This window comes from Tachypleus tridentatus, chromosome 2, assembly GCF_004210375.1.
Source record: "Tachypleus tridentatus isolate NWPU-2018 chromosome 2, ASM421037v1, whole genome shotgun sequence".
In the NCBI taxonomy this organism is placed as follows: Eukaryota; Metazoa; Arthropoda; class Merostomata; order Xiphosura; family Limulidae; genus Tachypleus; species Tachypleus tridentatus.
The window spans coordinates 122,637,716-122,656,261 of NC_134826.1; the positions used below are offsets into that span (position 1 = coordinate 122,637,716).

An 18,546-nucleotide genomic window follows, 5' to 3' on the forward strand; every position below is an offset into this window, starting at 1 on the left:
AGATTATGTCAATGTAAAAAAATTCACGGATTAGAAATAATATACCTGCAATTAGTTATAGTTCCGTGCACTAAGGCTATCTCCGCTAGCCGTCCCTAATTTAGCAGTGAGAAAGGCGCCACCTACCACTTCGTGGGCCACTTTTTTTACAAACAAATAGTGGGATTAATTGTCACATTAAAGTGCTCTCAGACCTGAAAGCAAGTTTATTTAGACGGGGATTCGAACCTGTGACCCTAAGAATACAAGTCGAATGCCCTAATCACCTGAGCCGAACAGACCCACGTTTTGGAAAATGCAGGATGATAAAGAAACGACAAGAATAAACTTAAATTAAAGAATATACTTTTGGAACTGTTCATCTTGTATCATTAAGAAGACAATGTAAAAATAAAAAATGTGAACAAGAAAAGACTTACTGATGATGCCAACAATATACATTATCAGCTAAATTCAAAAAAACATTTTTGATGCCAACAATATACATTATCAGCTAAATTCAACAAAACCTTTTTGATGCCAACAATATACATTATCAGCTAAATTCAACAAAACCTTTTTGCAAGTGATGATTAGCTCAAATTTGTAGCTTTGGAAAAAATAACAGCAGGTGTTAACAGTTCCCCAGATAATTGTTTCCATACATATTTCATTATTTACTTTTTTAACTGGATACAACAATGTTAAAATCATGTTGAGAATACAGCTGATTGGAAAAACAACACAAACTACCTAATTTGGTCCTGAGTAATTTAACAAGGTGATTAACGAAATTGTTTCAAGGGTATCTTATGCAATGTAAACGGTGTTTTGACTATGGATGGACTATTCCTGCTTATTTCTAAGGTGAGACGACGTTACGGCTTCTATACTGAGACCTACTTCGACCTGAAATACAGAACCCGAAATGTTATACCGTTCTATAAATAGGTAGGTCAAATTCGTTAAAGCAAAAACCCTATCTCGAATAGCAAGGCTAATATACTATATCAGTATGGGCTTAGCTTGAAAAGGAGAGATTTTCGGAGATAATAAAACACACTATGCTTGTTAAAATCGCATATCTTAATGAAACTATCATTCCATGTAAAAACTAGTTGATTCTTTGTAATTAAATATAAAACTATACAATGGGCTATCTGTGTTCTCCCCACCAAGAGAATCGAAACCCGGTTTCTATCGGTGAGAGTCCTTAGACATACCGCTGTGCCACTAGGAGGTACAAACATTACTAATACCTTCATTCAGAATACGCATGTCAATAAAATTATTTTTCCCAGTTACGTAATTCGATGAGAAACTAACTCCAACTCACACGCTCTTTATAGAATGGTCTAATAAAATTATATTTAAACCAAAATGTTTGTGTTTTGAAATGCAAACCGTATGCATATTCAGTATCTTATTTTCATTTTCGTAACATAAAATAAAAATATACATAAGGAAGTACTCAATCTTATGGTCGGTAAATAGTTTGAGAAACAACAGGAAATGTTGAAAATAGTATTAACTCTGTTTATTTATAGTTAAGGTTGTTCGTGTTTTTCGCTTCCTTAACATAAACGGATGCATAACTCATCATATCTAATCCATTTAAGGATATACACTTTTTTTTTTTCAATATAACATGTTTTTAAAATTCTATTTCTTTCAAATCTTCCAAGAAAATGTAAATTAAAATAATATGTTGGAACTATCAAATTCAAACCTATACAATTTACTAACTATAATACGATCTTTTAAACTGCTGGAGAAGGGATTGTTTTTAAAAACACGTTGTAATGAGAGGCTTAAAAATGGCAGTTATGGAGGGAAAAATACGAGAAATATGAGGCATATTTTTTCATAGAAAAATGTTTTTTCTGCTTGTTGTTAAATATAAAGCAGTACAATAGCGAATCCTGAGCTTTATCTGTGGGCATTTTATTTCTACAAATTTCATAACGGTTTACGTGACAGGTGTGATTAATTTTAAAACTTACAATTCTGTTTCGGTAAAAACAACAACAACAAAAGCGTTTATTGCACATTTTTGTGAATAAAAAAGATGATATGAAAGTTTAAAATAAATTCATATGCGTTAACGTTTCTATTCAGGTATTCGCGCGAAGTAATTCTTAATTTTGAAAAGATAGACTGTGGGGGGAGGCAACCAAACCAGCAGCAACCACAGTTAGCTGTTAAGCTCACTGGTTATCCTAATTGAATAGTTTGATTTGACTTTTACACTTATAACACAATTTTTTCTTTCGAAACCGGAGCGCGATCCTGTCACACTTATAACATTTTTTTTCCCGGCAAACGGGAGACGAACTTTGGATCCAAAATGAGATACGTTAAACACCAGGCCACTTCACGTCAATACATAACGACCAAAACATTACAAAGAGAAAACACTTTGGTATTGCATTGTGTTGAAGACAGTAATAAAACACGAACAGCTGGTTTAAATAACACTTTCTTTTCAGTAATACGTATAAGAATGTTGTTAAGGTAATATAACAGTTGTTTTTAAAAAGAAACTTTGGAAGTTAGAACTACAATTTAAGCAAAAATACTTAATTGTTATCGTTGTATAAAACTGGAAAAGATATTTTACAAAGTGAAAATTTACATGTTTGAATCTTTTTTATCTCTATAAGAACAACAACAAAAGACTGAGAATCTTTATGACAAAACCTTTTTATTTGGGACAATTATTATCCCTAGACAGTCCCTAAAGATGGGCCTGTAAAGTATTGACATTTATACATACACCCACTGACGATAATATTGAACTTTCTATGCTGTACAGAAACACTGATGGCGACACATTTATTAAAAATGCAGTATATTACCTTTAACTGAAGAAATCACTCCGACACATAACAATGCTATTTAAACCCTACGCGGCCCTATATAATTAATTGAACGTGCACGGTTCAGTTTCAGTTAATGAATGTATACGAATCAATTTCACTGTTATTTTTCAAGAATCCTTACCTTCTCTAGCAAAAAAAAAGTAATTTTTCTAAATAGATATTCTTACCCCATACTTTCACACCTATGTAATTCTAGCACATTAGCACATACTCAATTTATATTCGTTAGAGTATGTTCGGTTCGTTTGAAATGTTGTTCAGATTTGAACGTTTACTCTGTTTTTCGAATTCAGTGAAATACGCCATTCAAAATCACTGGCTTACAGTATCGATTCGGCAGTGAAGTAACAAGAACTAATTCATTTCTACTAACAATCAATTCAGTTCCTTACTCGAATTATTACTTTTTCGTATTATTAAAAAAAAAAACAACTAAAATATAAATCTTATACAAGTCGAAGCTACGATAAAGCTAAGCAAATTATTTTTTTAGAACAAAAAATAATGAATTTTCATGACCTCCGTGTTCCGTAGGAAAACTTTAGCACACACAAGGCTTTCGATAGATGAAGAAAGTCGTCCATCGATAACGTGGCTGATTCGGAGTTGTAACGTAATGAACAATGCACCGGATAAATAAAAAATAATGAATTACTACACTACGTTGATGGTTTTAGACTAAGATGATGGTATCGTTATGGGGCCTGCACATGATTTGTACCGTTAGAGGAAAAATAAAGAGAAAAGAACTTTGAAGAAAATTCCAGTAGAAAACATGTCCATACTGTGTAGACATTCTAAATATAACGTCTGCTCTATATAGTTCGCTTTCTGTATGGTTATCTAGAATTTAATAATCTAAACAAGTAACGTCTTTGTACACATCAACCTATTAATTAGAAGAAATACTTGTGACATGCTATTATTATTATTATGATGCGTTTTTTTTTTAATGTTTAATATACAGTTGAGACAAAAGTGCGTATGTTTCTTCACAAACACTGAGCTATACAGTTACCACATGTCATATACTTGATTATTGGCTGTTTTAAAATCAAGTCATAGCCACGCTTGACTGGTATTTATTTACAGAGTGAGACATATGTTGCTCTACAGTTGTTTCGTATAGAAACATATTTTAACCTCTACATGTTACTTTCAATCAAACAATAATTAGATTTGTTTCAACTGATTTTGTAATATTTTCTTTAGAAACATCCGGTAACATGTAGTACCAACTGTATTGTAACGTTTATCCCACACTGTTTTATTTATATATATATATATCGGTTCCTATCATGTTACTTACTTTTTGAAATCTTAAGTGATTTCGTGAATTAAATCTGTTTCATCAACTCCTTCAAAACTTCATTTCAAAGGTTAAACGTTCCGGAACATTACTCAATTACATCTTAACTAGTGACAAAATAGATTGGATACTATCACTATGACGTTTTAAATGTGGAAAAATTTATCAGAAATATAGTTTCTTTTTCGTATACCAGAGAAACGAAAACATGGGCCAAAAAACATGCAAGGCTGACTCTACAAAATAGTAAATGTGGTTTCTCGTAGCTGACATCATTTGAATTTTACTTCGAGTTTTTCTGAGGCAAAGCATAATTCGATTGTTTTTTTCTACTTCCATATTTATATAGAAATATGTATGTATGTATAATACATGAAATTAGAAAAAAACTACGCTTTTCTTCAAGAAAACTTGAAGTAAAATTTAAGAAATACCAATTACCAGAACAAAAGCAGCATTTGGGATAAATTTTAAGTGTATTAAAAGCCAATCTGAACGTGACAAAATTTTCAGCATCAACAAGACTTAGTATTAATAATATTTTCAATTTAGGTACTGAAATCTTGAATTTATTTGGATCACGATATAAGTTTTAATTTTGTAACATCTGCTTAAATCTTGTATTTATTGCGTTAAAACCACACTATAAGTTGCTTAAAAAAACAGAATGATGAAAACTTTGAAAAATTGAAGATAAAATAACGAACAATATTCAACATAGTAAGAAGTAAAAAAAATATCTTATAGTTACCGAAATGACCAAACTTTTTAAAACTTGTTTTTGATTGTGGATACCATAAACAACAGACATAAATTAACATCCAAATCAGAATAATTTTAACACAGTCTTTATCTTGTAAGATTTGCAAGAACAACATTTCCATTTATATTACGATATAGAGAAATTAACTTATAAAAACCCCTAGCCTTTCTGTCCCAAGAGACCAAAACAAAATGAAAAATGGAAATGAAGCTATATCTTACATAAAAGTCCAATCTGTACAGACGTTTTAAAATCCTTGCTTTACTTACTCTAATTTCTCTAAGATGTCCATATCATTTGGACATTGATAATTTACTTAGAACTTCCAACGTCCACACAAACTGACATTAAAAACTGTCCAAAAATGCAAGATGAAAATCTTGTTTCATTTGTGGAAGTTCCAAGATCTTTCTATAATTCTTATTTTCCAGCTTTTTTTTAAAACTTAACTTTGCAAGGATACGATTTTTCAAGTTAGTTTGATTATGTTCCATAAAAACATTTAATTTTCAAAATTGTTAAGAAACTCTTGTAACGATGCTTACCAGTTTCTCTACTTATACGTTTTATTAACAGTCATTTACTGTTTTACTATCTTCACGCAACTTCACAGCTATTTAATCGAGTCTTAAAACATTTCTTGACTGGTCATTCTTGACGTTTCACATCTGAACTCATAGGCCCGAACGTGCCACTTTCCAAGTATAAAAACCGGATTTTTGCGTCCTCTTTCTACTGTCTCGGTGCATATTACCCGCCAACAATTGTATTAATGCAACCAGGACAAAAACCAACTGGGATGAATTCATTTCCCAAAAACGTTCGATCGCAAATTCCGAATCAATATTAAGCTCTAATCGTGGATGAATGTTGAAGACAAGGTTTTCTAATTAGTGTTCCTTGAGCAAATCTCAAGGGAACATATATCTTCTTTTCTAGTATTATCATTATTATCTTCTTCAACATGAGATTCCGAAAGTTAAAAAAGGAACAAATAAACAAACAAGCAAAGAACGAAAACAATGGTAGGTAATTAACAAATCAAAAGCTCGGTCAAATAAATCCTCGGTTTTTGGATATGGCACAAAAAAAAGTTTTTCTCTTGTTATTCTTCTGTTCTGATGTAGACTTCGAATGAAAGTTTGGTGCACGTGACTGTGTTTTTTGTTAGTTTTTTTTTTTGTCTATGTGTATATGGAATTACGTTCATCCCAAACAGGAACAAAAACACAGACCACAGTGAACAGGAGCAAAACGTCCGTACACGCATGTATAGATGTGGATACAGAAGACTTTGGAGTCTGGCTTAATTTTCCAAGTGCACCCACTAAAGACGGTGGTGTTCACTTGCTCCCTGCAAAGCCAGAACAACAAGGAAAATCATTAATTATTTTGGCATAAATAAACAATAAAATTACGAAAATTCTCTTACAAATACTAAATATGTAACGCATTCCTCGACAGTAACCATCTTACCATACTAATTATTATAAACTATCTTGTTTTAAGTCAGGTTCCGGTTCCATGTTGTACAAAGAACATCAGTATGTAATTTCGTACTTCATAAGGGTACAAAATATACTTGATGAAAACGTTCGTAAACAGTGTACTCATAAACATTATCCACAATACTTCATTTACGAAAATCTTATTTTTTGACAGATGACATTCCTAGAAAAATACCCTTCAATTATCTCTTATGATCTTATGGGTTCGTTAGTGATAAAAGGTTGAAATGGGGAGAAAGTCTTTCTCAATCTGTAAAAATTACCAATCTCACGATAGCACTTTCAAGTGTTGTCTAGAGAGTATTACATTAGTGTGTGCCCAAGAAATCTAGAGATGTCATACTAGAAAACTTACGATCACAGGGAAGAGATGTTGCCTTGGTGATCACTCGCACTGTTTAAAACAAAACCAGACAACGAAAACTGAATAAGAAAATATCACGTGCAAAACGATTATTTTGCTTTTCCTGCTCTTCTCTACGCAAAAAATAAACAACAACAAATAATCTATTTCATTTTCCTCTCCACAAAGATTTCTCTCATCTGCCCCCCTCCCAAATAAAATAAGGAGGAACTGAAATAAAAGTCGCGGTCAAAGTTATATACCCTCAAACAACATCTACAGGGTTTCTTTCGTAGTATCTATAATATTAATAGTACTGCCGAAAATGTTGATAAAACAAATCAGATTTAAAGTACCTACATAGTGTTACAGATATTTAATGTAAACAACGTGAAATTTCATTAGTAGTATTAGTAAGAATGTTGAATAGTGTTATTATTATTACACTGTGGTGAAGTTTCCTTATGATATCATTCGTTAAAGGATTCACAAAAAAATATTCAATGGCACCAAAAAATATTCAATGGATATTAATGGAAAACGAAGAGTTTCCTTGAACTGCACCAATAGAAGGTATATAATTTTTTTTCAAATGAAAGCAAAGCTTCCTATACTGGTATATTAACAGCAATGTTTTCTCCATAAAATAGCGAATATTAAATATCCTTATAATTCACGAATGTTATGGATTAGAAACAATTCTAATCGTGACGTTTGGTTTATTTCTGGGCAGATTCTAAACGATCGCGAAAAAATTAATATTCACAAAAAATAACACATAATTATAACAATATCGCGATGTATAGAAATCTAAAGCCACTGATGGTACTTCATTTCACGTTATAAGTACTGATCGCTACTAAGATAGTGCTTTAAAAACAAGAGGTAGCATTATATGAACAGGTGGCATTGGAAGTACAACCAACTTATTACGAATTCTTTACTTAATACTTAAGAGACTCTAAACTTAATGCATATCTACCCTTTGAAAGCCAACTCTGCCTGACCACCATGCACCCCCCATCCCTGCCATCCCCACATCCAATATCACCACCACCACCATTACTACACATACAGCATGCAAGAAGGAAGATGATTTGTCATACATTTCATCCGTATTGAATCTGATGGACACCAGTCTCGTACAGGCTGGCTGCAGCCAACCCTTCCGGCATCCCTGCTGGCTGGTTGAAAACATGCCTCTGAGAGTGGGCCTGAAGGAAAAAAAACAGCCCTCAACTGTAGAAGGTGACATGACCCCCTTCTGTTTCACAGTCCTAAACTACAGTACAATCACCGTTTCATATCTACCAGCTATACATAATAAATTAAAAGCTAAGAAAACGCCTCGTTAATAATATATAAAAAAATCGTATTTAACAAATTATCAATAAATGAAGTTCATGCATGAGTCGGAAAGTCCCAGCAGGCAGAGTACATACAACCATGCGATAAAACAAAACAAAATGTAAGCAAAATAATATTTAGATTCGTCACTCTCAGCTCGACTAAATATGGCATATAGAATTTCAAAACATCAACACTGCTGTAGAATTGTATTAAAGGCTGAGCCGTATAAATATGTATTGATTATATTCTCCGACTTCAACTGTATTAAAATTACACGAATTACGTCGTCAGAATTACTGCGTACAAAATACAGTGACAACATCTATAATATTCAATCGCATTAAATGACATGGACTTCACATACATATATTCTCAAGATTAAATTGTATTAAAAAAAAACTTAAGAATGTTTTATCGAATTAGAATCCTTCTTAAATACAATGACAAAAAGTAAGATAATATTATATGCGATATAAACTCAAATTTATATATAGTCTTAAGATTAATTTGAATAAACATACATGTGAAATATGTCCTTAAAACGAAATGACATAAAAACATGTCTACTGTATCCTAAAATAAGCGGTAAATAAAATTCACATCAGATTTCCGAATTAGGAAAAGTAGAAAAACATAAGTATATACATACATTAAGACAGAAGTAAGCAAAATTAAAAAGCATACATATATCCGCAAACACAGCTGTACAAATATAAATGGCTAATATATTTGAAAATCCCACTGATAACTTTGTCGCAAATATGTGTAACCGCACGAACCTGTTTTTCGTGCTGATATAGAAATTCAAACTTATATCTTCCACACCGGAAGTATTTTAACTAGAATTAAACCAACAGCCTTGCTCTTGTAAAATCTTAATATTGTGATAATGCACTTTTAAACTGTGTATGTTGAAACAATACACTTCAATTAATCTAACAACTTTATTTGGGATAAATTAATTGAAGTACACATAAAAAAGTTAACAAAAGTGAATTTTTACTCGAAATTAGGTTAGGTCGAATTCTAAACTAAAAAAATAATAAATATATAAGGTATCGAACTGTTAATGTGTGATAAAGATAGTTATAATATTTTTTAAAAAATAATAAGACGTAATAATAAAATGCCTAGTAAAACCAACATCGTATAATTATGAAAGTTATAACGTTTCACCCTATATATCTTTGTTTCTTGTTAAACGCTAACCTACCCAACAGACAACTTGCGTTGTGACCACGACGGAGATTGAACCAGATTTGTAGCGACCTGACCTCCGAAGCTTATAGTGCGCTAACGGATAATTCGCAAAACATATATATATATATATAGAGAGAGAGAGAGTGTTTTTTTTTAAAGCTAAAAGCTGCAAAACGGGTCACCTGTACTCTACCAACAGCGGATACTGATCTCCGAATTTTAGACCCCGAACTTTTTTCTGAGTCACCAGAAGGGGGCGGGACTAATACAGGAGTTTCAGGTTTACTTTAGATGTTCAACTGAAATTTCTTCAAATTTTATTTATATCACAACTCTGCAGTTCAGTCCTAATATTTCCATACTATTTAAACATTTTCTTTATTTTTAAGCGCTATGTCCTAAAAAAAAAACCACCACAAAAACATAGTAATCTGTCAATAATTTCATTACACTTATTTAGTTGTAAATTTAATCTGGATATGTTATGGGCTGGAGAAAAAAAAAAAAAAAAACTCTTGGTAAATAACCAAAATGCTATATCGGTATTTTATTCGATAACCTGAGAAAGTGAAGGCGAGGTTTGCAGCGAGTCAGCTAATACAATAATAAAAAAGTAATTTAATAAAAAAAGGGCAACCATCTTTACAAGGGATGTGTCAGTTTTCTGCCCAGTCAGCAGGAGATCTTCTGTATCGGGATAAAACTGGATTAAGCTTTACTAATGATGGGGAAAAGTGGCAATAAAAGATGAAGTGTGTTTTGTACTGGAGAGGGGGCTTGAGTTCGGTTAGTTTTGTCACCCAAAATGTCACAAATAAGCTCCAACCTACCGCTTGTGGGCGGTCTCACCCCCCTTCAGACTCCCAATTTATCTAGATTGGTTTGGTTCTTCTACAGAAACTACACATCAGAAAGAAGAGGATCAACATAAGAAAGCTCTTACATGAGATTTAGAAAAACAACAACAAAAACTAACAACACGTAATAGAACTTAGATTAGTACGCTGTTCTTTTCTTTCTGTTTTAGTCCTGTCATTTGTATCGTAGATCTGGTCACTGTGGACTGTCTTGTTACCATGCTATAAACTACCTTCCTACTATTACACGAGTTAGCTTTTAAAGAAGCCACTTAAGATTTCTTCCACCAAACCTTTGAAAAGTAAGTTTTCAGTTGCAAGTAATAGAAGTGTATTCTTTAAAAGTAAGTTTTCAGTTACAAGTAATAGAAGTGTATTCTTTAAAAGTAAGTTTTCAGTTACAAGTAATAGAAGTGTATTCTTTAAATCAAAAACAGTACACGCCAGGTTTCTTTTTCTCGTTTTACTGATAATAGACATGGAAAACTTAAAAATAAGTAGAAAAAATATTTCCTAGAACATATCTGACTTGACCATCTTGCTATACTACTAATTTTTTTCTATTGAAATAAGTAAGATTTTACTGTGAACTGTATTACGGATACTTTTTTTAAAAATTAACTTAACACATTATTATTGGTGCAAGAGAAGAGAAGATAGTAATTACTACATAAGATGTTTGTTTACTGTCGCGCAGTCACTTGAACCTATCTGCGCTAGCTGTCCCATATTTTGAAGTTACAGGTTAGAGGAAAGGCACCTAGTCAATGGCATCACTGCTAACTCGTGACCAAGTTTGTTTGTTTTTACCTAATAATGGGATACGAATGGTATTCTTACGCTTCAAACAACAGAGGGCGTTTTAGTGGCAATAAAACGCAAACTGTAAATTTTCAGAAAATATTCCAGGCACGCTAACCACTAGTGTACACCCAATTACACATATTAAAAGAAATCACATTTAAAATGTCCCTCGGCGACAAAGTAGTGAGTCTTCAAATTTATAACGCTAAAATCAGCGGTTCGATTCCCTTCGGTGGACACAGCAGATAGCCCGATATGGCTTTGCTATAAGAAAGCACACGTCTTACATTAATTTTATTATAAAGAACTATACGGATTATTATATCATATAAAACAATAAACAAAAACAATAAGAAACGCATTTGAAAACTGCAGTATTTAAGCCAGTATTATTTATCGTTTTTAAAAACTATTCGTAGATATGTTGTGTTCGTTTTCACTTTCTTGAATGAGATAATCATTTTGTTGAACAAGACATTTCTAGAACCAATATAAACACCAGAGAGTATAACACTGCTATATCATTTACAACTAAAACATTTTATTTCGTAAGTGACGTGAACTATCTCCTTATATGATGTTCTTTGTATAAACAAAAAACAATAATAAATATACGAAGAGAATTAAAAGATTGCAAATTGTCACATTTTTGACAGGTTTTTAGTATAGCAATGTTCATTTCCTATGTGGACTTTATTTGCGTAGTTTTGTTATAATGTCGCGGATTTTCCTACATAGTTTCAAAATCACTAAAATACGTTGTTTATACACAGTATCATCTCTTGTTTTGAAACGACATATACACACACACCTTTAAGCAGCATTGAAAAACCACTTTCGCGACAGTCTCGTAATTTATTACTCGTGATATATGTACGTGCACTTCACATGTATCCAGCATTCAAGTCATATTTGGCATATATATTGGGTGTCTTTCCGATATTCATTGCTTTGGTTCTTCTGAGGTGATAGGAAACAAAACCTGCTTTCCTTTTCGCCTTTTTTCTTTAGGTTTATCATAGCTAATCAATGATATACAGTTGCATAAGTAAAGCCGTAAATGTCAGAAAAACCTCAAGTGTTATCCCAAATCTTCTATGAAAGTACGTTGTACTGCTTAAGGTATATCTTAATCATACGACTTCGCTATTTAATCTACAATACTGTAAGATCATAAAAAAACAAACAAACTTGAAATTCCTCTGGGATCTATTATATGTGTAGCCAAAGCAAATACACTTGTTTAGGAATATACTTAAAGAAGGTTAGCACATGCCGAGGTTTCTATGGTACAACGCAGCGAAGGGGTTAACTAGTTACTTTGAAACGAAAACAAACTGACGTAACTTCCTGTCGGAATTATCTACCTACATACCTCACTATGACAACAATATTCTGGTAACATGTCAATAGCACAGGACGTAAATAACAGTATATACATCACAGAAGTAAGATTTACTGTGATATATGTATGACAAGAATTCATAGATTCAAACAGAAAACACTGTTATCACCTGTGGTTGGACATTGGTTCCCATTGATGAGACGGACTGGTAGGAGTCACCACCGTTCATGCTCATGTTATACATTCCGTCGCTAGGTGGTACTGGTCCTGGCGGTGGAGGCGGACTAATCATCTGTCCCTGGCTTGATGGCACCATACCATATGCAGCTCCACCACCACTTACTGCTGTTAAAAACGAAATACTTAGGTTACAACTAGGTACTGCACAACCACGAATGAATCAAGTCACAAATATTTCAAAAACGGAATTGTTCAGTCTTGTTTATAGAGCTGTATTTTAAGATATTAGAAATGCTAAGTGCTTATCGTATATTAAGACTATTTACATTTTTTGTAAACATTTTCATGTGCGATTTCACAGACTATTAACACTTTTTTTGCTTCTGCAAAACCAGCTCCCACTTTGAAGCCCACTGAGAACTCATCAAAATCTAATGTAGAAACTGCCATCTATAGGATTTCGTGCTCATTAATCAAAGCATCTATTGGTATGCTTAAACTTTGAAGTTCTTAAGAAGTCTGGCGGCTGCGATTGATAATGCGTTATATTTGTTTTTTATAATATTTACAATACTCAGTTGCATTACATTAATGGTTCATATTAAATTTAAACATCTACTTTAAACGTGCCGAATATCGATTGATTTTATCAACTTCTTACGACTTACATTTAAGGAAAATGTTATTTGTTAGTGAAAGGTAATCCATGCTCGTCTAAAAATATGTTATCATAGTATTGAAGCAAGTCCAAGTTATATTTTCATATCAGAAAACACAATTTTGGTTTGTATAGATAAAAAAAGTTAGCATAAAATATTTACTGAAAATTTAATGAGCTTGATATATTATTACTCTTTTACTATAACGTTTATAGATAGATTCTCCCAGTTGTATGTTTATAGTTAGATATACAATAACTATCAAAAAAAGAGACATCTTAACATTTAATTGACGGGCATGGCCACGTGGTTAAAGCACTCGATTCGAAATATGAGGGTCGCGAGTTCGAATCTTCATCACACCAAACATGCTCACCCCTTCAGCCCTAGGGTCGTTATAATGTAACAGTCAATTCCACTATTCGTTGGTAAAAGAGTAGTCTAAGAGTTGGCGGTGTGTGGTGATGACTAACTGCCTTCCCTCTAGTCTTACATTGCTAAATTAGGGACGGCTAGCGCAGATAGCCCTATTGCAGCTTTGCGTGAAATTCAAAAACAAACCAATATTTAATTACTTAAGTAACTCCTCAAGCTGGAAAACGTTTGAAGGAAATAACTGTTCTGTTAAAGGTTAAAGTACTGCAAAAAATCTCGGGTATTTTTTTTTATATTCAAGAGTTGTTTTTTTTAATCTTTAAAACTTTCTGAAACGTTCCAACATACAAATGTTCACATACACTTAAAGAGAAGAAAAAAAAACGTTTCCGAGTTTCTCATCTGTAACAATTTTCTTTGATCATCGTATTTGTCTGCTTTTGTCTATTTCAGAAATAAGAAGACATTACAGTATTACTGAAGGCACTCTGAGGCTGTCTCTAAGCTCTTTCACGATATAACTTGCTTACTTCATTATCTTTTAATTTTTGTAATCCTGCAAAGTATCGGATGGGCGATCATGTAAGAAATCGACAGTCATTAACGACTCTAATAAAACCTAATCATTATGTAAAAAATAAAAATATCTATCAAGTGGAACAGCAGAAACGTTTCGAGCAGCCTGTAATGAAAAGTTGGAAAGTTATAATTTAGTTTATATATGTTTTATATACATGTGTGTGTGTATAAATACCTCTCCTGAAAAGCATATCAGAATATGTTAGGCTTTTTAAGCACCATCCCTTTAAAATTTTGAGGCCCTTGTATTTTTTCGGGATTTTATCACAATAGTGCTGCTATTAAAACAGTTGTCGTTCAGAACTGTCGTAATTATCAAACGTTTGTTTGTTTGTTAGGCTGTTAAGCACAAAGCTACACAATGGGCTGGCTATCCGTGCTATACTACGGGTATCGAAATTTGAGCTTTAGCGTTATTGACCCATAGATTTCGTCCTGAGCTTAAATGGAGAGGAAACTTATAATTAAAGATATTCTAGGATACTGTAGTAGAACAAGGCATTTCTTATCACTTAAAAGTATACATCAATACACCTGCATTTATGCAAGTGTAATAAATCCATTACACTGAGATTTAATATAAATGCAAAGTTAGTGACAAGCTTATTACTTTCTTAGTAATCCAAGAACTGTAATGTACAACACAAGAAACGTAAAACAAATACGGTTGAGAAACTAGAAAAAAAATCAACAACAACTTAAAATAATGTTATATAGTTTCTTCACAAAACTGTTTTGGTTTTTCTTATTTCTGACCCGACGCCTGTTTGATCAGTTAAAAGGATTGCTCTATCCTTTTAACCTCTTTTTTTTTTAACCTCTCTCCTTCCACTCGCCCCTCTATATTTCTTTCATTGGAGAGAAGCCATCAACAAATGAAATGGGTATGAAAGTGAGTTTGTACGGACCCAGACAGATTCAATCCCAAGGGAAACGGAAAACCGAGCAATTTTTGGAAGCTTGCAAGTAAAGAAAGGAAAGTGATGATATTAAAAAGAGCGGGAGGGAGAAATAGAGTAGAACATGTGTGTATGGGAAGAAGTGACTCGATGTCTCAATACATCATGTCAAAACTAGAATGATACAGTAAGAAACAGGACAAACGGTTTGAGAGTCAGTGTCAGTAAGTTTGACGTATTGATGTTATTTCATTTCGAAATTTCTGAGCAAAATGAAATATTACGCTAAACTTGCAGACCTTTTCGGAAATAAGGCTAGGACAGTTCCAGTCAAAAAGGCTAAATGATGTTAGTACAACAAAGGAAATTCCCTGGGATACTTATTACATTATGAAACGAACAATGCTATCATAATATATCCTTGCTCTGACGGTGGCAGCGTTGTTAAAGTATAATAATCACTTAGTTTTGAGAAAGAGCAATAAAATTAAACTACAATGACAGCTCTGAGATACACAGCAAGAAATCACACACATACATATATATATACATATACACGGAAATTTTCAATAACAGCAATGGATACATCATGAAACTACGTACAGAATGGAGGACGACACAAAATCGTTTGCCACAGAAACTGCGTAGCTTGAAACATGACACTACGTATAGCATAAAATACACTATGAAACTGCATATAACATAGAATACACCACGAAACTGTGTATAGCATGGAATGCATGATGAAAAAATGCATACGTACATGCAATATCACTTATTTCTTTCTTGTTAACTATCACATCGAGTTGAACTTCAGAAACGGCAAAAAACAATTGATAATACTAACAAAACAACAATACAAACTGTTGTTTTAAAGAAACAGAGATAGAAGTTGAAACAAGTCAACTGACACAACAAACTGACGAATATTGAATAAATGTTATTAGTGTAACTATACGGTGTCTGTCCGTACTAACAGTCAAATTAATGTAACTTAGTAATTAAATGTTTACAACTAGTTGTCTTATAACTAAAAAACAAAACTAAATCCCTACAAGCTCCTGGTTTTAAGATGAGGAAAATTTCTTTCATAACTCTGAATAACGAGTAGAAACTTACCCGCACTACAGTAGTTTTATGTGTTTGTCACATGTACAGATATAAACCAATAACAAGCGTTTTGTTTTTCTGAATTGAAACAAACATACATTCATTGGTGGTTAACACGACATAATAAAGGTTATTAATGTGTTGTTGTTGTTTGTTTGTTTTTCCATTTCGGAGTAGTTGTTTCTTAACATATTTTAAATACATTTCGTAACCAGCGGACATATAACTAGACATAAAAGGTAAGTCAGTTTGTACAAAATGAAGACGCAGTCAAAAATAAGCTATTGACTTTCTGTATCGAATCTAAAACGTAACCTATCTTGAGGAAATCATATTTTCGTACTTTTAACAGTTTTCTTAACGCTGCGGCCCCTTTATCTTATGCGAAGAAATGTTTCCCCTCTTTTAACAGTAATCCAGTTACAGTTCACCTAATAAATTTCGAATCCGTCCTCTTAATTGTTCTATAATTAGCATGTTCGTGACAAGTATAAAACGGATAAGCTTGAAGATAATAATGGATAATCCATCGATATAGAACTGGCTTAGGGGGTTATCTTACAAACTGGAAAGAATTTGTTTTTCGAATTTTGCGTAAAGCTACTCGAGGTTATCTTACTAACTGTATTTAATAGAGAAGTGATAGACTATAAAGGCGGCTGGACAATATCACCAACCATCAACTCTTAGGGCACTTTTTTACAAACGAAATGTGAGACTGACCGTCGCATGGTTATTTCTCCACGACTGAGAGGGGGAGCATGTTTTATGACGAGATTTAATCTCGCAATCTGAGGATTGCGAGTCGAGAGCTCTAACCACCAGAGACAGGAAGAAGCAGTGGAATATCAGAGTTTTGAAAAGACTATAATCCGTCCACAGGACGCGTGCTATAATCCAACTAAGCTAAACCTTTAGTCCTGAGATAATGGTAATAGCGTATTTTTAAAAACTTCAAACTATCAAGTGTATCAGCCATCCAGGAAATGATAAAAAATGGCCTATTATCCTACTTATTTTTCAATGAGAAGCTTACATGAGTTGTTGTCACTTTGGCAACTTTAAAGAACTTTCCAGGCTAGTAAACAAAAAATTATACAGAGATATTGGACAAAAGCCCTCCTTCATTCGCGGCTATAGAAAGGAGATTACAAAATTATCAATACATATTTTTATTAACGCAGTTTAATTTATGCTATTAGTGGTAATTTGTTACGGGGTGTGACCTTTAGTCTTTAAAGTTGGAAACAGTACATCTTTGACGCTGAATGGGTTCCTGTGTTAGAACTAAGAGGTCTTAAGTTCTATGAGTTTTAAACGTGAGTGGTTGAGATAAACTCGAATGAAATGGCAATAAAACACAATATAGGTCGTTTCAAGTTCAATTAACAATGGGCTTCTGTATAAACCTCTTGTTTCATCATGCTGTCTTTAGCTTAAACTGTATAATAAAAATTCTTGAAAGGCTGACACAATTGCGTAAAACGTTATAGTAAAACGGCATAAATTATCTTCTCATTACAAACATCAAATGGAGGTAAAAATCAAACAACCGGGGTGGAAATGATATGTGACCTTTCTTTTCAATGAATTAAGGTTCACTATTAAAGGATGAGTGACCCTTATTTTGTCTCTAAAGAAAGCCCACCATCGAATGGTGAGTGATATTTTCCTTACATCTGCCAAAGTAAAGTTGTGTAGCATAGAAGAACAAATTATTCTTTCTTTACTTCTAATAAAAATGGTCCATCATGGAATGGTGAGTGATCTTTTCCTCACATCTAACAAATCTTTCCTTCTCATCTCCCTAAATAAAGTCCACCAACGAACGGTATCCTTTTGTTTACCTCTGTTGAAAACGAGTCCATCTTATAAGTGTGTGTGGATTATCTTATTCATTTTATTCATGTTGTTGTTTGGAAAGAAAGATGTGAGAAACGATAAGCTATTTGTGTCTATGTATTATTATAGAATTCGAAAGCGTAAAAAGCAAAGGAAAACAATTAAATGAATAACAGTTATCAGCTAACTGCATTACTGCTTCTTTTCTGATCATGGACGAACAGAGAAGCTTTAGATACAAGAAGAAATTCCAAGAGTTTAGATAAGGTGACAGCTAAAGCAAAAGATTTATTCACATTAAAGAATTTCAAATATATTTATTCTTAAACAACACAATCACAAACCTGTTGTTTCAAAGGAAATTTTAACGGTATATACACGTTCACACTTAAACAACTCAACCACAAAAGGTTTATTAAAAATTAGAGAGTATAGATGCATTTGCGTTTAAACATCTCAATAAAAAGAGTTTAGTTACTTACTGCATACCATGAATTATTAGATGTATACAAATTTATCACGTTTCGAAAAAGAATTCATAAAAGGAAATAAACAAAGGAGG

General features: G+C 32.8%; 1 protein-coding gene across 7 annotated transcripts in view; it reads right to left on the reverse strand.

Moving 5' to 3' along the window:
* The window catches only part of LOC143244990 (homeobox protein extradenticle-like), a 219,983-nt gene that overhangs the window by 18,493 nt on the left and 182,944 nt on the right, over positions 1-18,546 (reverse strand). Inside the window, exons 7-9 of one of the 7 annotated variants that reach the window (XM_076490663.1) lie at positions 12,510-12,685; positions 7,891-7,998; positions 2,667-6,287 (exon numbers count right to left, since the gene is read on the reverse strand). The exons of 1 other annotated variant lie outside the window; for it this stretch is intronic. In XM_076490663.1, the coding sequence (XP_076346778.1) occupies positions 7,894-7,998; positions 12,510-12,685 (281 nt within the window). In that variant the 3' untranslated portion in view covers positions 2,667-6,287; positions 7,891-7,893. Of the gene's footprint in view, positions 1-2,666; positions 6,288-7,890; positions 7,999-10,835; positions 11,260-12,509; positions 12,686-18,546 lie in introns of those variants that run through there. 5 more of the 7 variants (XM_076490668.1, XM_076490667.1, XM_076490662.1 and 2 more) reach the window with 5 other exon arrangements.